This window comes from Danio aesculapii, chromosome 22, assembly GCF_903798145.1.
Source record: "Danio aesculapii chromosome 22, fDanAes4.1, whole genome shotgun sequence".
Classification (NCBI taxonomy): Eukaryota; Metazoa; Chordata; class Actinopteri; order Cypriniformes; family Danionidae; genus Danio; species Danio aesculapii.
Window position 1 is genome coordinate 9,400,882 of NC_079456.1, and position 21,755 is coordinate 9,422,636.

At 36.2% G+C, this 21,755-nt stretch overlaps 3 protein-coding genes across 4 annotated transcripts; 2 read left to right on the top strand and 1 right to left on the bottom strand.

The window, feature by feature from the left end:
- Positions 1–1,036: 1,036 nt before the first annotated feature.
- LOC130216296 (uncharacterized) lies at positions 1,037–11,140 on the bottom strand. 2 transcript variants are annotated; one of them, XM_056448195.1, is made up of 7 exons: positions 9,968–11,140; positions 8,726–9,061; positions 7,869–8,192; positions 7,668–7,793; positions 5,811–6,122; positions 5,335–5,625; positions 1,037–3,303 (listed from the first exon to the last, which is right to left on the bottom strand). In XM_056448195.1, the coding sequence occupies exons 1-7, from the start codon at positions 10,020–10,022 to the stop codon at positions 3,209–3,211; spliced, it is 1,539 nt and encodes a 512-aa protein (XP_056304170.1). In that variant the 5' UTR covers positions 10,023–11,140; the 3' UTR covers positions 1,037–3,208. The 2 variants fall into 2 exon arrangements, with proteins under 2 accessions (XP_056304170.1, XP_056304171.1); XM_056448196.1 differs by having other exon boundaries at positions 9,866–11,139.
- Positions 11,141–11,737: 597 nt separating this feature from the next.
- On the top strand, positions 11,738–14,486 carry zmp:0000000652 (Immunoglobulin domain-containing protein). Its single transcript, XM_056448209.1, has 4 exons — positions 11,738–11,815; positions 12,385–12,699; positions 12,823–12,957; positions 13,539–14,486. Exons 1-4 carry the CDS (start codon positions 11,767–11,769, stop codon positions 13,757–13,759), a joined length of 720 nt encoding a protein of 239 aa, XP_056304184.1. The 5' UTR covers positions 11,738–11,766; the 3' UTR covers positions 13,760–14,486.
- A 1,112-nt stretch (positions 14,487–15,598) lies between these two features.
- LOC130216699 (uncharacterized) lies at positions 15,599–17,163 on the top strand. Its single transcript, XM_056448579.1, has 3 exons — positions 15,599–15,941; positions 16,059–16,193; positions 16,788–17,163. Exons 1-3 carry the CDS (start codon positions 15,659–15,661, stop codon positions 17,006–17,008), a joined length of 639 nt encoding a protein of 212 aa, XP_056304554.1. The 5' UTR covers positions 15,599–15,658; the 3' UTR covers positions 17,009–17,163.
- Positions 17,164–21,755: the final 4,592 nt, after the last annotated feature.

The window sequence follows — 21,755 nt, forward strand, 5'->3', positions numbered from 1 at the left end:
TTTTTGCAAAAGAAATCTGCACATTTTATCATAATAAACTTTTTTTCTGATAAAACACCATGAGAAAGCTTTTTTCAGATAAACATACAAAGAAAGTAGTTTCAGCAGGTTTTGAATGCATTAGTTTCATATCACTTCGCTGAATGAATTCAGTTATTTTACAGCTACAGCAGTCAAAAATCAGTCAAAGCACAAGAAGGAGTGTAAGAAACCTCCTACACTCAGGAGCAGTTTGAGGACAAAAACCTGACAAATGTCCTACAACATCTGAACAGTGGATGCAGCTGAGGGAACTGTATACATTATATAAGTAACTGACTCTGGTTTATTGAATTATTTGAAAATAATGCACACACGAGGTCTGCTTTGTGCCTTGGCTACATCACCACTTCAGGGGCATCATTTATAAAGTGTGTGTAAGCTCAAATCTGATCTTGGAATGTGTGTAACATTAGCAAACACATAGCCTTAATCTAAAACAGGCATGCCCAAACCTTTCTTATGACAGGCCGAAAACCAAAGTTGAGTGATGGCTGTGGGCCCTCAATGTAGTAAATTAAAGTTTCCATGAGTAATTTTTCTAATATTTAAATAATTACAAGTAACTACAACACATTGCTTTAAATTATAATAACTAATGCTATTCATTCATTTTCCTTCGACTTAGTCCCTTTATTCATCAAGGGTCGACAAAGCGGAATGTACCGCCATCTTATCTAGCATATGTTTTACACAGCGGATGCCCTTCCAGATGCAACCCAGTACTGGGAAACACCTATACACACCCAAACACACACACACATGCACTACGGCCAATTTAGTTTATTCAGTTCACCTATAGCGCATGTCTTTGAATTGTGCACCTAGAGGAAACCCACGCCAACACAGGAAGAACATGCAAACTCCACACAGAAATACCAACTGCCCTAGTCAGGATTCGAAACAGCAACCTTCTTGCTGTGAGTCGACAGTGCTAACCACTGAGCCACCGTGTTGCAACTAATGGCGTGTATTTTAAAAAGTAATAATAACCCTATTACAGTAAAAACATAAACAATCCATTTAATAACACAATGGAGTTCAATACTGAATACACTAATACACTGCACCTGCCTTTGCCTTGATTTGTTTGCTGATGTCTTATGCATTCTATTAGTCAAGTGACAGTACTGTATTTACATTTTTAAAAATCTGATTCATTTACAAAACAAAACAAATTACAAAAGCACACAAACAAAATGTTACATTAAAGAGCCCATATTATGGGTTTTTGAAAATGCCATTCCATGTAGTGTGTCACACAGCTCTAAGTGAAGTGAAATGTCCAGCTAAGGCTTAAATCTGTAACTGTACAGTGTTTAAAACCATTAATTAATCTATAAAAGAGTCGACTCACAGTGCTTCAAATGAGTCGTCTTGATAACGAGTCATTAGGTGTTTCGTGATGACGCGGCCACGAAACACAAGTAGTTGCGGGCGCAAACCCGGGAGATTTGAAACCTGCGGCCCCGCCCACTAACAGAAAAAAAGTCTCACACACAGAGACACACACAGACACACAGACAGACACCGGTCGAATGAAGTCACGCTGTGCAGATGGATATTATTGACAGTCTAATTAAAGATGAAACCTCAGCAATATAGCCCAGCCTTGAGCAGATTGAGTGCTTCTGGAAACTACATGCTTACAAAGAAGACTTCATCAGTTTGTTAAAGGAAGGATCAGTATAGACTGTCAGAACATGGATCAGTGCATCATGAATCAGTTTCTACCCCCATTTCACAAGTGTAAGTACGTGCGATTAAAATTGTTGCCTCGTTTACTCTATCTTGCAAATGATGTATTTAGTTGTGTTTTGTTACTTGTAACCGCGTGTACTGTATCAGGTTAACTCTTTATTTTCATATCGCGTGTAAAGTCACGTTGAAAATGTGATGCGTGCCGCTTTGTTTATACATCGTCAGCTGTTGCTACACGCATGCAACGGTCAAGTTTCAAAATAGTTCAGCTCAGGTTCGAGGTGAGGTGTATAAATTGCACCCAGCAAGCTGAACTGGCGCTCTAGGCGTGTGTGTCGTGTCCTCGGGGATGAGTGTAATGTGTGTGTGTGTGTCTCCTCTGAGGGTAATGTGTGTGTGTTTGTGTTTCTCCTCGTGTGTGTAACGCTCTAGGCTGGATGATCACGCCGCCCTCGACCCAATAGTGAAAACGAAAGGGACCCGCTAGTACAATGATGACCGGGGGGTGTCGCGGTTGAATTTGAAGACCGGGGGGGATGGGATATAACTGAGCGCCGCGGATATAACGGAGCGATTCTCGGATATAACTGAGTGCCGTGCCATCTCTATTCTGCCGCCCTAGGTCTCCTCTATGGACGCGCCGGCCCTGTGTGTGTGTGAAAAGAGCAAGTAGTCTGCGACGGGCTAGGAGATCTCCTCGTCAGTTCTTGGACTTTTTGCTCAATAAAATAGTTAGTCGTCAGTATTTTCTAGTCCATCGTCTGTGTTTACATTCACCCACTGGCAGCCAAAATCCACGCCTTACACTATAAAGCGTGTATGAACTGTGACTACTTTTATATTGTTGATTAGCTGCTGGGCATTTCACTCTGTCTTGCGCTGAAGCCTTGTCCGTGTCGACCAATCGCAGCAGGCTGTCATCGGTCCAATCAGCGCAGATTAGCTTCGCGCTGAGGAGGGGTTTGGGAACAAATGAATCGCTGAACGATTCATATGGGAGTCGCTGGGATAATTAGGTAAAACTAAATGCAGATTTTAAGAGCATGAAAGTGTTTTTTGACCTTGCATGCATATTAGACTGTTGTTGGAGACCCTTACAACCTACATATGACCCTATTTCATGTATAATATGGGCTCTTTAAATTTTGAAATGACGATCTGTCAAAGATAATTGGCCATTTTCCCTCTTTTCTCAAATGTCATGGTGGGCCATATCAACAGACCACAGGCCCTAGTTTGGGCATCTCTGATCTAAAGTAACTATACAGTTCCAGTTTTGATTCCCATTTGGTTAATTTTTGGGGAACCAAGTAAGAATGTTCGGGAAGCCAAACACTAACCTTCCCAGAATGTTGCAGGGGGTTTTGTTTTTCCAGGATTCCATTTCATACTTTAATAAAGGTTTGTTGCTGAGGTCGGATGTTGATGATGTCCCTGTGATTGACACTGGTGGGTGTGTCTTATCTTATTAAAGTGAACTTGTCTGCTGCTCATTCTCTCCATCCATAACATCTCCACCTATCAGCGGTGTCAATACAGTCGCTGATCCAACTCCTGTGGAAGCTAAAAGAAAACACAGAGACAATTAGAAAATACTTAAAAACTCAAAAAAACTAATTGGTTAAAAATACATTAGCATATGTGTCACGATCACTGCACATATACCAATTTAATGAACTGCAACTCCCATCATGCAACTCACACACACCAGTTCCTGATTCCTCCTGATTACACGCACACAACTGGAAGCTTGTGATTGTCTAATGACTAGGACTATAAAGACATCTCATTAACACACACTCTTGGCTGAGACTTGCAAATCTGTAAAGCAGGTCGCACACCGGATGCGCCGCTCAGCACCGCACATGATAGCTGGACGTGTTGCACACCAGACATGCACATTCGTATGTTATTTTATATGAAACTATTTAGATGGCCCTCAATGGCACAGCAGAAATATGAACAGTGTCCTGAGTCGTAGCTGGGCGCCGCAGACAGCTGCCGACTTGCGGCACTGGTTTGAGTACACTGATAGAAAATTTTCTCCAAACCACTTGAGAGCAGTGTCAGCAGACTGTATGCAGTATTGTCACAGTGGCTATTTTCTTGCATTCCAGTTATTCTTTTCTTGATGACATTGTTAATCCAAGATGCCTGACAATGATGGCCATGTGCTAAATGCCTCAGGCATATCTGTGAAAAACTATTATTCAAGGTCAACTGAGGTAAAAATAAAATAAAATATGTAAAGTATGATGAATATGTTAGTAATTTATAAAATACAATTTAGGGTAAAATGTAGATTTTATTCACCAAAACCCAACTGTCCACGTATGTGGACATCAAGCAACAGTAGTCAGATTGCATAAAAGTCCTTTTTTCTTTGACCTGCTAGTATATCTATTCTATTTTTTTCAAAGATGTTATAAATTGTCTTGAATTGTAATAAAACAGACATTTAACAAATACATCAACATAAATAGTCATTTAAAATTACACATTACAGCATTAATTGGCAATTTCACACATTCAAATGGAAACACATTTACATTTTGCCTTCTAAACAGGGAAAGAATTTGTCAAAAAGTCAGTACAGAATAATTGAGAATATTCAGTGGCAGTGACCGTGAGAGCAGTGATGAGTATGTGCTATAAAATAGCATATCTATACTGTAAACGTTTCAACATATATATAGCTACTGTTATTATTGTTCTTACAATATGTGTTTTTTTTTTGTTATTATATTGTACTATTATTATTTTTATTAAATGAGCTGATATGAATAGAATAACAGGCCTTTAAAGAAACACAATATTCCATATTGTCTTTATGTCCCATTTTACACCTTTGTTGCATGGTGTCCACGTATGTAGACAAGTAAATAATTATTAAATAAAACAAAATTTTGTAAAAATGAAAATGGATTTCAAGTTTAGTGTCATATTAAAGTATTTTAGTGTCATATAATAATTTAAAAAATCCAGATAATGTTTTTTCTTAATTTGTGCTTGAAAGGGTTAATAAAGCTGCACATGGATCATCACATCTTTTTTTTTTTCGACTCATTACAATATTGATAATGTTGTAGCTTCACAATCTCTAAACATGCAGCAAATAACAGAAAACATAAATATTAAAATCAGGCCTCTGCACACTGGAAAATATATTGCTAATGGCAATTGCTTCTGGCATTTTCCCTGAATATTTTAAAACAAATACAGCTGGATACGGAGACACATTGTTCATATTAATAATAATAATAAATTTTGCATTAATGCAAAAAAAAAAAAAGAATAAATGAATATTTATTTGACATTAGATGGTTTGTAAAGCCATTTTTGATCTTTTCGTTTTTTTGTGAAACTTAAATATTACAATGGAAAAAATAAATAAAACTTACGGAAATATACCACATTTTATCCCAAATCTAATAAAAAAATCTTTAAAAAAAATAATCATAGACGTTTGTTAACATAAACTGTTACTTTTTTGAACTTTATTTTATTATCATGACCAGCCGAATGTACACTTTAGTTCATGAACACACACAGAGAGAGAGAAGGGTAGGCAGATCTGAATGTTGTTTTGCTCACCAGTAATCTTCATATTAAATCTCCTGAATCTGGTCTTCTCGCTGTTGGTGATCTGTAGTTTAAAAAGTCCAGAGTCTTTATTTGTGATATTTGTGATGATCAGAGATCCAGTCTGATGATCCAGCTGGACTCTGTCTCTGAATCTCTCTCCAAAACTAGTGTTGTCTGAAGCGGCTCGAACAACAAGACAATTTTCAGCTCCAAAGGTCCACAGAATCAGATCATCTCCCAGTATTTCAGCTTTAGTCTGGAGAGTAACAGTACCTTGCTCCTGTACTGACTTTGAATTCACTGAATGTCACAGCGACACAAAGACGACACATACAAAACAAAACACAAACTTTTTTGATCGGATGATTTGAGTCTGGAGAACTGTATGAGCTTAATTAATCTCACAACACAATGACATTAAGATAACAAAGCAACTTCATTTCAAAAACCAAACATTATTGCAATGGAAGACTTGATATACTGACCACTGATGATGACAATGAATCTACTGTATATTGGTTTAGTGGTGGTTTTGGTCCTGATCTTCACTATATAGAGTCCAGAATGTATGGTCCTGGTGTTACTCATAGTGAGATCCCCATTGGCGTTCAGGCTCAGTTTACTCCTGAATCTTCCATCAGCACCATCATGTGTCTTCCTGGTCTCTTCTTTTATTTCAGCAATGACATTTTGTTCAACTTCATAATACCACTCTATTATCTCATTCTGCTGTATTTCAGTATGACCAGTTTTCAGTGTGACAGAATCTCCCTCCATCACTGTAATTTGCTCTTCGGCTGTCACAGCAACACAAAAAAACGATAATAGAAATGCGTTCATGAATATGCAGATCAACCTCTTGGTTAATGTACAGTATGGTGCTTTATTCCAAGTCCTCTGAGAAAAAAAAACTTATATGTATATTATTTATTTTGGAAATGGTAATTTTGTCTTTGTGCCTTTGTGAGCTTGTGGCATCTGGTTGGTAAATTTAGAGAAGTTTTAGGAAGTGTCTTCAAGGATCTTTACAACAAATGCATTCCATTATGAATGTCATCATAAATGCTTTTCCAAATTGCTCATCATATTTATGCTTTTACAAATTTAGTTTTAGCAGTTAGTTTTGTTACCTTCTTAAACATTTATTAAAAGGAATTCCTAAACAAAATGGACTTGTTTTAAATTAGGCCAAAATTCATTCATTTTCCTTTGGCTTAGTCCCTTATTTATCAGGGGTCGCCACGGCCAACAATCCCAGCATATGTTTTACACAGTGGATGCAACTTCCAGCTGCAACTCAGTATTGGGAAAAACTCCAATACCTTCTTGCATTCACACACACACTCATACAGTTTTGTTTTATCCAATTCACTTATAGCACATGACTTTGGACTGAAAATGCAAGCTGTGAAGTGATAGTGCTAACCACTGTGTAAATACATATATTGTAATTGTTTATTTTAACTTCGGTGTTCACCAAAATGTTTGCTCCCGAAATCTGATAATACTGTATATACATATGAAATACATTATATTATATTATATTATATTATATTATATTATATTATATTATATTATATTATATTATATTATATTATATTATATTATATTATGTGTACAGTAGTCAACATTTAAAGTGTATCAAATATACTTTTGTTTACTGAATGAATATTTATAGTGTATGTTATTGTAAAAATAGTTATATTGCTCAATATTCATTTTGCTTTTAGGATAACTTTCATGAAAGGAACTTTTATCCACATCAAATGTCCACTACTGTAATTTGTCGTTTTAAAAAAAAAATCATAAACAATGCAAAATATCTTTTTTTGCATGAACTTATTTGCATTATAAGTTTAGTTATTTAGAAAAGATCAGCTAACTAAACCAACAAGTTCAGTAAACTAAACGTAAGTTCACTTAACTTTAGTGAACTAAAATTAATGGGGGTTTTTTAACATCACTGTAGTTAGCAGAAATTGTTGGATGGTTTAAATTTTTTTTTACTTTTGTTAGCTGAACTTTTCTAAGTAAGTAAAACTCAAAATAATCCACGCAAAAATATATTTTTTTTAACTTGAGTCAACATAAATCTTTTACAGTGTACTGTATAAATGAACATCTGTGCAATATTTTGAAATCTATTCTGCAGATTTGTACATAATGACATTATTTTTCTTTGTAGATCTGTGAAATCAAAACATGGACTTGTAAGTTAAGTATGTGATTTGCATATATTGAAGATACCAGACATTTGTGTAGGAAAATGCCATTTACTGGCCTAACAGACATTTTACAACAACATCTTAGAGTTTAGAAGTCAATCTTGCCTATTTACTTACCTTGTTGCTTTTTTAATTTAAACATCCTCCACGGGTAGTAAATCAGAGCTGAGGCCACAATCAGCAGAGAAACACCTATTACTATTCCTGCAATAGCACCGGAAGAAAGACCTTGATCTGGATGCGCTAAAGAGACAGTAAAGATGTCAGTCAATGTGATGATTTAAACTGCTACTAATGTCATTACAGTGAGTTACTCACCACTGACAGAAACAACGAATCGCTGTAAACGCTCAATGCCTCTGATCTGTAGTTCATAAAGTCCAGAGTCTGTGGTTTTAGTGTTTGGGATGGTCAGAGCTCCCAGTTGATCCACCTTCAGTCTGCCTCTGAATCTTTCGTCATCATTAAGTGAAGTCTGATTGGCCTCAACATCAACTTTTGCAAGGAGAACGGCATTATCTCCAAACCTCCACAGCATCAGGGCGTCTTTCGGGATTTCTTCATCAGTGTGTAGAGTGACAGACTCGCCTTCCTTTACAAATCTTGAAACTGACTTTACACCATCCATCTCCCCAGCCACAACTGGGGGAAAAAGCAGAATGTAAATGAAATATAGACATGTTTTACAATACAATCCCCCTGCTTATAGAGCCGAAAATCAGGAAACTGTTAGGGCCGCGACACACCAAGCTGATGTCAAACAACTAGCACCAACAAAACAAAACTGTGTTATCGTCTCGCGTTGGATCACATCTGGACCAAAAATCTGCACGTGAACACACCAAAGGAAGATTAATGACTTAAATCAGAGTTGCGTTCTGCACCTGCACAGGGGGAATAGTCTTTCTGCTCCATGGGGGCAGTGTGTGTTTTCTCAATCCGCAAAGGAAAACTGTTGCACACAGACAAGGCATAAACAAAGCAGCATTTAGTGCCATCAACACGGTAATTTTCACTCCCCACAGAGGGATTTGCACCTGCAGATATGTCTGATAATCTAATAATCCATATCGTTTGCAAATATTTAAGAAATGTAGCCAAATCTGATGAAGCTTGGTGTGTTCTGGCCCTTACACAGTCATGTGTCAAAAGAATGAAAGACTTGAGATACTTACCAAGGACTGTAACATTAAATATCTTGGTCATAGTCTTTTCTCTAAAAACAGTCAGTTTATATTCCCCTGAGTGTCTGACTCTAGTGTTTCTGATGGTGATAGATCCAGTTTTTTGCTCCACCTGCACTCTGCTGCTGAACTCCACATCCTCGGTAACATATTGTGAGGTAAAATCTTTTGCTCTTTGTATGTGACAAATCATAGTCTCTTTGGGCCCAAACAGCCACACTATTGTATCATCATTTAGTATTTCAGTAAGATTTGTTTGTAGAGTAACAGAATCTCCCTCCATCAGTGATATGAATTGAGCGGCACCAATCTCTGTACCAGACACCCCTGGAAAATAAACAGAAACGGTGTATCACTTAAGCAAACAGATTCAACCAAAGATAATTATGACAGCTACTGAAAAAAAACAGTTATGAGATTATTGCTCAGATTGTAAAGGTGAAAAATTGTTCCATTTACTTTAAGATTACAATTGCACTAGTTTTTTTCACATGAAAAAATACTATACCTTACAACATATTGTAAATTTGACAGTATTTTTACTACTTCAATTATTCTGTAGTAAATCTACAGTTGTGTATTTACCATGGTAACATAACTATAGTATATGTAAATATAGTATTTTACACTGTGTTTTACAAATATAATACAATACCAAGCAGTTCACTCTAGTAAAAACAAAAGTATCCGTTATAAGTATATCAGTTCAATATCACCAGTTTGCGGTAGCATTCTTTAGCAAAGAATTGTAAATACTATAATATGGGTTTTATAATATAATAAACTGTACTATGGTTTTAAAACACTATAGCATTTACTATAAATTACTACAGTATTTTGATGTTGGTTGCATTTACCTAAACGAGCTCGTGCATATATTGTAATTGTCCTTCCGTATATTTTGTTGTTTATAAGTGACGCTAACTAAAGAACAATGCGTGTGTTTTGTCAGCTTAAGTGCGATAAACCACGAGCTATAAAACGACCGTTTAACTACACGTATAAAGTCGTATAGTGGTACTCGCATTAATCTCTGTATTTTCTGACAATTTCGATGTATTTGACGCATAAATTGTAATTTACAAACTTTCAAAACGAAACCGAAAGTTATACAGATAACCAACAACTTACCGGCTATTAAGAAAAATAGACTTGTTAACACGATCTCCATGTTTTGTAGAGGTTTGACAAAACGTAACTCAACAAAGACAATCAATAACGTTCGTTATTTACATTTTTGTCCCAAACAGGGGCGACATCCCGGCTGTCCTTTTACAGCCGCACCCATACGCTTATTTCACGCGGCCGCCATTTTAAAGAACCAAAGCGAGGCTGCGGTGGGAAGAAACCCGGAAGTATAGGACAAGGACTGTACACATTACAGTAACATGATGTGGAGTACACACCTCCAGCTGTTGCCGAGATTTCAAAATGCAGAACTGGTGTAAACATCACTTTAATATCATTCAGTAAGTTTAATTTAGAAAATTAAAAGCAATTTAGCATCAAACAACATCACAATCTCTTTAAGAGTAATATGCTCAAGTGTCCTCCTAGGCTTCAGATCATGGCAGCAGGTAAACACCGTGGGGACGCTTCCCTGCTTCAGTCTATGTTACCCAGTGAGCGATAAAACACTGCAGTCCTCTGTAGCACACCCTCGTGTTGTCTGTAATAGTGTTGTCCCGGTACTGAAGTTTTAAAACCATCTATTTCCCGCTGAGTTAACATTGAAGCGCCGCTGAGCGCAGATGACTCGACTGATCTTCACGGCTGCTTCGCGTTCCAGTCTCCTTGTATCTGTGTTTGCACTCAGTTTACTGCCCTTCACCCAGTGCAAACACAGATACACGGAGACGCGAGCGCGAAGCAGCCATGAAGATGAAGATCAGTCGAGTCATCAAGCAGATCGCTCGTCTGTCTGTGTTTGTACTCGGTAAACAGCGGAGGGTGAACTGATGACCTTCTCGGCCAATCACAAGCTATTCTGTTGATCACGTGAACACAATGGCAAATCAGCGCTGTTTTAAGAAAGCCATCTACAGTGCTTTAAATGTTAGCGGGAAATTGATGGTTTTTCTTTTAATTCAGTATCGTGACAAGTCTAATATAGTGAAAGAATAAGTTCATTAACTCGCGTTTGATAAATGGCGTCTAAAACGTGTGTTTGGGAAAGAAAACGCTAGCTAACTAGTGCCATTTCCCTTAACTTAGCTGAAAATAAGCTCTGATATCCCTTTTTATTTTCACCATTCATTCAGAACGGACCTTCGGGTCACTCGGAAGGCGGTGAAATGATAAATTTGTGTCACTTTCTCTTCGCTGATAAGATATACAGCAAGCTACACAACGTTCCAATGTAACTCCCAACGATACTTCCGGGATTCTTCCCACCGCAGCCTCGATTTCGCTTTTAAAAATGGCGGCCGCGTGAAATCAGTCTATTGAGTCCAAGAATTCGAAAATACACGGATCCCGTTCATTTAAGTTGAGCTTGAAGTGCGTAGCTTAAGCACTAGACAGAACGAATCGTTTTATCAGCGTATTTTTATTTCTCACTTTCACATGCTCTCTCTGTACAGCATGAACACGAGACGAACACTTCTGCTTAACAAACAGCACAACGTGGTGACGTACAGCACGTAAACAACATGACGTCATCATTATAGCGCCGCAATACACTGAAACACAACTATGAACCCCTTCAGTGATTACATCAATACAATGAGCAAGAGTGCCAGTACTTTAACATATGCACTTATTGTTATGTATGTACAATACCCCATATGTTATTTAACGATGTTCTCTTATCGATACACATAACATTGAACAACTTTACTGGATAACAGTAAAAAAAAATTGTTTGATAATATTGGATAACTTGCGCGACGTCACCAGTAGTGGAAGTCTGGAACGCCTACTGGCTAAAAAAAAAAAAAGAAGAAGAAAAAAAAAGAAAAAGCCTACTAGTTACTGTAGCTTTGTCAGTTTGTTGCACTCGAACGGATTTTATACACAAACAGGCAAGGAATATGGATAACGCTTTTATTTTGTTCTTTGTGAGCTTGTGGCATCTGGTTGGTGAGTGTTTTTATGACGTTTTACGAAAATTAAAAAATAATGAGCTCATTGTACTACAAATGTTCTCATAAATGTTGGACCAATTCCTTATCTTTTTAATGTTTACAGTTGTGCGTAGCCGTTTTGTTGTTTTTTTTTTTTTACATGTGTAAACAATTATAAAATATATATTATTAGTGTAATTGCCATTACTTTTTATTTTTATCTAATAACAATTATTGCCCATATACAAAAATCTGATAGTTTTTATAATATATGCATATGTTATATTATAATAATGTTATAATAACATATATGTGTGTGTATGTGTGTGAGTGTGTGTGCTTATTTGTCATTGGAATTGTTGAAAAATTCACCTTTAAACAGCCGACAATGCTTTATTTTAAATTAAATATATGTTGTTCCATATCTGTACACATATGACATATATTTGAATATCAGTGAAATCAAATCAAACGTCTATGTTAAACATTTCATATAACTGTTACCTGTTATTCATCTTAAATGCATCTCGTTTCTTCATTCATTTGCATTTTAGCCGTTTAAAAATGATGTTCTTTTATCTGCAGATGTGACAGAGGAAATAAAGTCAGTATCGGTGATGGAGGGAGATTCTGTCACTCTGCACACTGATATTACTGAAGTACAGAAATATTTATTGATTCAGTGGATGCTCGGAAACTCTCGAATAGCTGAAGCCAGCAAACTCACACAAACTAACTCCACATATGATGGTCCAGATGGAAGATTCAGAGATAGACTGTATCTGGATGAGATTGGATCTCTGACCATCACAAACACCAGAATCACTGATTCAGGAATTTATAAACTGACACTTATCAGAAGCCAAACCAGTTACAGGAGTTTTAATGTTACAGTCTATGGTGAGGTTACTTTCTAAAATATTCCATAAATCTATATTTTATTATATCTGTGGCTTTTAAATCCACTTAAATTATGAGTGTATTGTAAATACATGTCAGAAGTGTAAAATCTGTCATTAACAGTGGCTCCACAAAGTACTTCATCTCCAGAAAGTTCATCAAACTCAAACTTTTTGTCATCTCCGTATGCATTGAATAATCCAACCATAAACCAGACTGAGGATGCCAACAGTAAAAATCTCAATCAGTCAAGTTCAGGTATGCTGCATGTAAGAATTGTCACACACCAACACACAAGTCTGTATTTGTAAAGCTTTAAAAGATTAACTCTGAAAGTCAAGCTGAAACCACACACATGCAAAGTTGAAAAAAAAATATGGCTGATGCTTTGTGTCACTGCTGATAGTGTGAAAAACACACACACACACACAAAAAAAAAAACAATCAAAGTTGCAGCATTTTCTTTACATTTATGCAATTGGCAGATTTTTTAAAAAGTTTATCCACAGCTTGCAAACTTTGTATTTGATCAGCTAATGTGTAAACAGGGCTTGTTAGTCTGTTTGTGCACCAGGATGCCTTTTTTTTCTTTTGTGTTTTCTCTGAAACAAAGAACAAACCGCAGGTGTGCAACAATAGCAGGCACCTATTCTTAAGAGCTGTGGTTAAAGAGTTGTTCTTTAGTAGTCCTAGGGCGAAGCAAAAAAAAGTAGCTCTAAATATAACCAAACAAGCAGAGTTAATCTTGAACACCCTCAGAATTTCAGAACTTCAGTTAACATGTCTACAAGTCTGTATAAAAAAGGCTCAATCTTCTAACTCAGCGTTTGTTATTTCAGACCACATCCACTGTTGTGGTTTCCCTGAAATTGTGATCCGTTTGGTCGTCTCTGCTGTTGTTAGTGTGGCTGCTGTTGCATTTCTTGTTTATGATATAAGATCTACAAGAAATGAGCTGAACTGGGCGGAAGAGACTAGACGACACCAGCAGATGCATGCAGCAAAATCACACCAGCGCTATGAACCAACCAGAAGAATAAGCTCCAGATATGTTTGCTGAGTGTTACTGGTATAATCTTAACCAGATAAATTGACATATTAACACACAGTATTTTACATTGGACAATTTATTGATTGTACAGAATTTTAACTGATCTATTACATATGACTGAAGATCATCTCATAGATTGTTGCTGTGAATTTTCAATGGAATCTCTTTTTCCTCTCATTCTCTGTCCATGTTTATATCTTAAACAGTTTTGATACAAAAGCCTTTCCCTGAGAATCACAGAATTCACCTGATTATACACCAGCGGCTCTGATTGTGAGTTGACATGTATGACAATATTCACATTTACACATTGTGGAATAATCTGATGATTGGTTGATAGACAAATTGGTTTTAAAAGAGTTCAGTTAGTAAAGCAAAGACTGGGAAGAAAAAAAATACATTTATTTAAATGCAACAGACCTTATTTCTAGGATTTTCAGTTAATCAGCTCATTTTAGTTTCCTATAAACACTTAGAGCCACTAGATGGAGCTCTCGCTGTGTTATTTTCAAGCGGCAACCTCCCGCTCTCCCTCGGGAAGCCAATACGGAAGTAACTGAAACTGCAATTCATCAAAATTCCGCTAGTCCTGGCTCCATAATAGAGCAAACTGCAATTGAGTCCACTGTTAGAATGGCCAACTTTACAGCAGAAAAAAAAGTGTTTACAGCCTGGTACAAAGAACGATTTTGGTTCATATAGCTATTATTACCCTCCATGACTACTGTGAGGGGGTGAATTTTTTTATAACTCATCTTGCAGTGTTCAGAAACCTATGGGTGACGTCACGGATACTACGTCCATATATTTTACAGTCTATGGTTATTTTGGAGACTTCAGAACTAATCAAAATACTGTAATGGATGTCCCATTTGAACGTTTCAGTGTCAATTTTTATATAGGCCTGTCCTAATGAAGGTGGAAGTGGTTTGTTAAAATAAACCAATCAATCAAATCCTGTTGGTCTTTTACCCAAAATAGAAAATAGAGAAATGGTATCTGAGAAAACTGCAATCTTTACAGAGATGAACAGAAGAGTGTTTCTACAGGTGGTTTGTCAAGCCCACTCACTTGTGTGAGGCATGCTCTGAATTGCATAGCATTTTTTGAGGTTGTCATGTGGTGTGTTGGGGGAGGAGTGGAGGAGGTCCTGGTTGTGTTCATAGGGGTTCAGGTGTCCATAAAAGAGATGGGTTTTTAGTTGTCATTTGAATGATACTGAATCAACAGTCCATGTGAGAATGGGAAGATCATTTCACCAGCTAGGAACATTAAATGAAAAGGTTTTGGAAATTGACTTATTAGCTTTTCCTTGATGGTATCACAAAGCCTGTTAAACTATATTTGTGGCCTTGTATAGCCAGTGAATGAGGGTATAATGCGAGTAAATGATGGGTGAGTAAATTTTGGGTGAACTGTCCCTTTAAGAGGTCTACTGTGCAGCCAGCAGTGGAAACGCCTAGTGTTTTGCACTTAGCTATACATGAAGTGAGGGGGACTTTTTTTTTTTTTACATTTACTGCATGGTTGAAGGGGTGACAAGTTGTCAAGGAATATGATATTTGCTTCTCTTCTGTTCTTTGTGAACTATTGTCATCTTATTGGTAAGTAGAAAGTTTATTTCTGTGCAATTATGTGGTGTTTTCATTATTTTATTGAGGTAGCTGTTAAAAGCTTCTTAGTTCCTCTCTTTAATAACTTTATAAACATTCATCTTTCAAAATAAGTTTTGATTAATTAAAATAAGATATTTGTCTTAAATCTGTATAATCCAGTCTTTTTTAATTCTGTTAAAATGAGTGCTGAATATAATAATGTTACTTTCATTCATTTTCACAAATTTTTTTGTGTTATAAATTATATTTTTTTTATGTAGATGTGACAGATGAAATAAAGTCAGTGTCGGTGATGGAGGGAGATTCTGTCACTCTATACACTGATATTACTGAAGTACAGAAATATTTATTGATTCAGTGGATGTTCAGAAACTCTCGAATAGCTGAAGTCAACAGACTTGCACAAAGCAACTCCACATATGATGGTCCAGGTGGGAGATTCAGAGATAGACTGTATCTGGATGAGATTGGATCTCTGACCATCACAAACACCAAAATCACTGATTCAGGAATTTATAAACTGACACTTACCAGAAGAGAAACCAGTTACAGGAGTTTTAATGTTACAGTCTATGGTGAGGTTACTTTCTAAAATATTCCATAAATCTATATTTTATTATATCTGTGGCTTTTAAATCCACTTAAATTATGAGTGTATTGTAAATACAAACTGTAAAATCTGTCATTAACAGTGGCTCCTCAAAGTACTTCATCTCCAGAAAGTTCATCAAACTCAAACTTTTTGTCATCTCCGTATGCATTGAATAATCCAACCATCAACCAGACTGAGGATGCCAACAGTACAGATCTCCATCAGTCAAGTTCAGGTATGCTGCATGTAATATTGACACATCTCTGTTAAATGTGTAAAATCTGTATTTGTGAATCTTTAAAATACTCACTCTTAAAGTAAAACTGAAACCACACATGTGCAGGTGTGACCAAACCCATAGGTGATGCTTTGTGTGACCGCTGGTGGTGTGAAATAAAAGACACCACAATAATATTTAACAAAAAATAATCATTATTTCTTAACGTTTATGCAATTTATGCTGTTACATTTATGCATTGAATTTTACTCACAGCCACTTTGAATTTGATCAGATAATGCTTCTTTTGTCTGTGTGTTTTCTCTGAAAAAAAGAACAAACCGCAGATGTTCATCAGAGGCATCAAGCAGGCACCTATTCTTAAGAGCTGTGGTTAAAGATTCACTGAAGCCTGTAATAGTATATTTTGAGTGCAATAGTTTTACAGTCTTAGGGTCAAGCAAGTAAAAGCATTTGATGTAATTAAACTCAAACATGCACAGTTAATCCTGAATATGCTCCCAATTCCTGATTTTACTCCTAATTTATACTGAATATAGCACTACAAGTCTGTATTAAAAAGGCTCATAAGTGTTTCTTGTTTTTTTTCAGACCACATCTACTGTTGTGGTTTCCCTGAAATTGTGATCCGTTTGGTCGTCGCTGCTCTTGTTAGTGTGGCTGCTGTTGCATTTCTTGTTTATGACATCAGATCTACAAGAATTGAGCTGAACTGGGCGGAGGAGACTAAACGAGACCAGCAGATGCAAGAAGCAAAATCACACCTACAGTCTGACCTGAGCAGAAGAATGAGCTCCAGATATGTTTGCTGAAAGAAGTAAACAGATATATTAACAGATAGTTTTATACACTTGACATTTTATTTATTGAGCAGAATATAATTCTGACTGATCTATTAAATAAGACTGAAGATCATCCCATAGATTGTTGCTGTGAATTTTCATTGGAATTTTTCCTCTCATTCTCTGTCCATGTTTACATCATCAATAAACAGTCTTGATACAAAAAGCCTTTGACTGTGAATCACAGAATTCACCTGATTATACACCAGTGGATCTGATTGTGAGTTAACCCATTTAATCCCAAATTTTTCCTGGAGATGACATATATGAATTTGTGCGGTATTTGTAATGATATTAAACAATCAATGTAAATTTTCTATAAAAACAATTGAAAAGTCCATGAAAAAATGGGTTTCAACTTTGGTCACAATTGTGACCGGTAGTGGAACACAGGGAGTCTTGGTCTATAGTGTAAATGCATGTACAAAATTAAAAATCTCTAGCCAGCAATTAGTTTAAAGACTGGATTTACTTGTTGAAATTTGTTTTATTCCAATAACAAGAAGCAAACATTGTCTGGCTCAGTTTTAAAAATAACAAAATAGCAATCTTATGCAGCAGGTATTTTTGCCAAATATTTGCCAAAAGTGGACCACATATGTTTTAGGATAACTGGGCCACATTTGCCATATCTTCTCTGGGCCACTATAGGCTCAAATCCACATTAGCCAGAGCTTACTGTGCCGAATATTTGCCAAACATTGCCCACATATGTTTTAAGATAACTGGGCCACATTTGCCATATTTTCTCTGGGCCACTATAGGCTCAAATCCACATTAGCCATAGCTTACTGTGCCGAATATTTGCCAAACGTTGCCCACATATGTTTTAAGATAACTGGGCCACATTTGCCATATCTTCTCTGGGCCATTATAGGCTCAAATCCACATTAGCCATAGCTTACTGTGCCGAATATTTGCCAAACGTTGCCCACATATGTTTTAGGATAACTGGGCCACATTTGCCATATCTTCTCTGGGCCACTATAGGCTCAAATCCACATTAGCCAGAGCTTACTGTGCCGAATATTTGCCAAACATTGCCCACATATGTTTTAAGATAACTGGGCCACATTTGCCATATCTTCTCTGGGCCATTATAGGCTCAAATCCACATTAGCCATAGCTTACTGTGCCGAATATTTGCCAAAAGTGGCCCACATGTATCTTAAGATAACTGGGCCAAATTTGCACCAACACATTTAAGCCATTTAAGGTTTAGACCCAGATTACCCTTAAATGACTGTCACATTTTTGCCAACTGTGGCCCACATTTGTCATTTGGGCCAAATTGATCATTTTCTACATGGGCCCACAGTCGGATTACATTTTGCCATAAGTGCAATTTTTTTGCCCTAAATGGCCCATATATGAATTTGAATCTTTGGCCCCCTTTTGCCATTGTACAGATGGGCCACTTCAGGCTCACATTGATTTTGTCTGGGCCGAAGGAGGACCACCAGTGTCAAATAACTGCCTAAAGTGGTCCACATTTGTATGTTATCTGGGTAGCATAGAAAAAAAAAAATAATAATAATAATAATAATATATATATATATATATATATATATATATATATATATATATATAAATATAAATTAAGGAATAAATATTACAAACTAATAAATAAACAAATGATAAAATATGGAATGACATATGGGGGACATAGACTCCCTGCGTTATACCACCGGTCACAATTGTGGGCGTCTTTAATTATCAGCATTCTGACAACAGAAAAAAAGGAATGTAATAATAAAATTTTAATATGTATGTATAGATAACCCTTTCATGATGATGCATGCGCAAGATGTATTGCCTATTTAAAAATTCACTTAGAAAACATACCTGTCATTTTTGAGCTTTGACATTATCCTTTCACTCAGATGGCAGTACTAGGAAATAAATGTTTATGGTCACATGGCCAAACTACCCAATCATGTTAGACCTGCCCTGAACTCATTTAGACATCTTAAATGTTCATTATATATGAATGTGTGCTTTATAATAAGAGTTGCTTTTTAATACTACAGAAAAATATGCAAAAAATTGTGGTCACAACTGTGACCGGTGGGATTAAATGGGTTGAAAATAATTCACATTTACGCAACCTTGTGGAACAATCTGATGGTTTTACCAATTTGTTTTAACAGAGTCCTGCTAGTAAATCAAAGACTGGGTAAAGAAACGTAACAGACCTTATTTCTAGGATTTTAATTAATCAATTAATTATAGTTTCCTATAAACACTTACAACCACTAGATGGAGCTCTCGCTGTGTTATTTTGGAGATTTCAGAACCAATCATAATACTGTAAGGCTGGATGTCCCATTTAAATGTTTCAGAGTCAGTTTTTATATATGCCTGTCCCAAGGGTGCAAATTTGCTCTTGAAATTGGTGGGGACTTACACCCCTATAGCGCATGCATAGAACAGCATTCTTCTCTTTCGTGCATTTAAAAACATGAATAAAGACTTTAAACACTTATAATATGAATAACAATTAATGAAGCACGTCCCATTCTGCAAAGTCAATTTAGATGATTTTAATGCAAACTGGCTTCAGGAGGTATGAATGTAGAGAAATTTAAAGAGTTTGACCATTTATCCCGATTATTATTTTCTATAATCATGAAAGCAGAAATTAAATCAAAATTTTGATTAATTGCACAGCGTTGGTTGATATCATTATGGTGGACTTCAACCAAACTTGACTTTTAAAACCTGACACTTTGAAAGGTAGCTACTTATGTCCACATCTTGTACAGTAAAGGAGGACTGGAAAGCCTTGTTTTAGCACTTCTCACATCCAAACATAATTACAGCTGTCATTAACAGCATAAATAGGCCCAGCCAATCACATTGTCCTTATGTGTTTGTGACCCGAGAATAACCCTTTCTACGTGTCTAGGTTACTAAGGGTTGATGGAGCATTATTTTAATTTGAAGGTGATTCAATTATTGGTGGGGACATTTCAGTAATTGCTGAATATTGGTGGGCACACCTCCCCTCCGTCCATGCCAAATCTACACCCTTGGCCTGTCCTAATGAATGTTAAAGTAGTTTTTTAACATAAACTAATCAATCAAATCCTGTTTGTCTTTCACAGAAAAGAAAAAAATAGGGAAATGGTATCTGAGAAAACTGCTATCTTTCCAGAAATGATCAGGAATTAGAAAAATCCTAATATGAAGCAGGAGCAGTACAGGAAACAAGTTCACATCTACATTTGTTATTGTCATCCTAGTTTTAAAAGGGGCCTATTATGCCCTTGTTTACAATATGTAAAGTAAATGTCTGATGTCCCTATAGAGTATGCGAAGTTTCAACTCAAAATACCCCACATACAATGTTTTATAACTATTTTGAATCTTCCCCTGTTAGGCTTTGATGCTAATTGTTCTGTTTTGGTGACTGTCTCTTTAAATTCAAATGAGCTACAACTGCCTATGTGTCAGCATAATGGAAGTTTCAAAAACAAGACTAACCTTGTATGCTAATGAGGGAGAGATCGTTTATAATGGGCGGGGCTTTCTTCTGATGACATGTACAAGGGGAAAATGTCAAACAAAGTGTTTATGCAGGCTGTTTTTATCAAGTGTCATTCTAAAAATAAAATGATTTTTTTTTTTACCATTAGAAGCTTGTTATATTCACAGACTATTGCCATACAACTGTGTTTAAAGCCCTTATACAAGTGATTTTGCATACTATTTAGCATATGCATATGTTAACATTTTGCATATATAATTAGCACACTAATTAACCTACTAATTCACTTATATAAACAATTAGTCATATGCTTTTATCCAAATCAACTTACAGTTGAAGAGGCATTCAGCGATTCAACAAGAGGCAACACACACAAGATGAGATAATTATACAAAGGAACTGTTTGTGCTCAGAGAATTAAGTGGTAGAGTAAGGAGAGAGGGAGTTGTTTTTAGAGAGAAGACATTACAGAGCTCCATCAGACATGTTCAGGTATGCTGCATGTAAAAATTGTGACACGACCACACCCATGCAAATATGACCAAACACATTGCTGAGGCTTTGTGTCACTGCTGATGGTGTGAAATAATAAACCACAAAAAAAAAAAACAATAAAAGTTTTAGCATTATCATTATTTTTACATTTATGCAATTGACAGATCTTTTTATGCACATTGCATTCAACTTTTGCTTTTGATCAATTCATGCATTCATACAGACCATTCGCACTTATTATACTAATTAGCATTTCCTGCTGTTTTAGCGAATGTGTCGAATCTGCCGATTCATTTACATCATTCGCATTTTCCATCGTAAAATGTCAGCCAATCATCATTGAGTATTTCACTTTCAGTCACCGTGGAAATGTTTGTAAATGTCTGATATAGCTAATCATGCGGCAACAGTTCTGAGGAGAAAAGGTTTGCCAAACTTTGGTCAGAAGCAACAGGAGGACCTTTACCTTAAGTTCGTTCAGCTAACGTTAATATGTGAGTTACATTTTCTTTTAAATTATTTATAGCGTCTGACTGGATGAATATGAACAAAAATGTAATAAAGGCTGGCAGATAATCAGTTATTGTGGAAGGGACGGGTGAAGTGAAAGCCTATGTTTTCCCAAAAAAAAAAAAATTCAGATTGTAGCCTGTTTAGTTCATAATAATACAATATAGATTTAGAAAATGTCTGGTTACAGGATTATTTCTGACTTCATATTTGAGGCTCAAT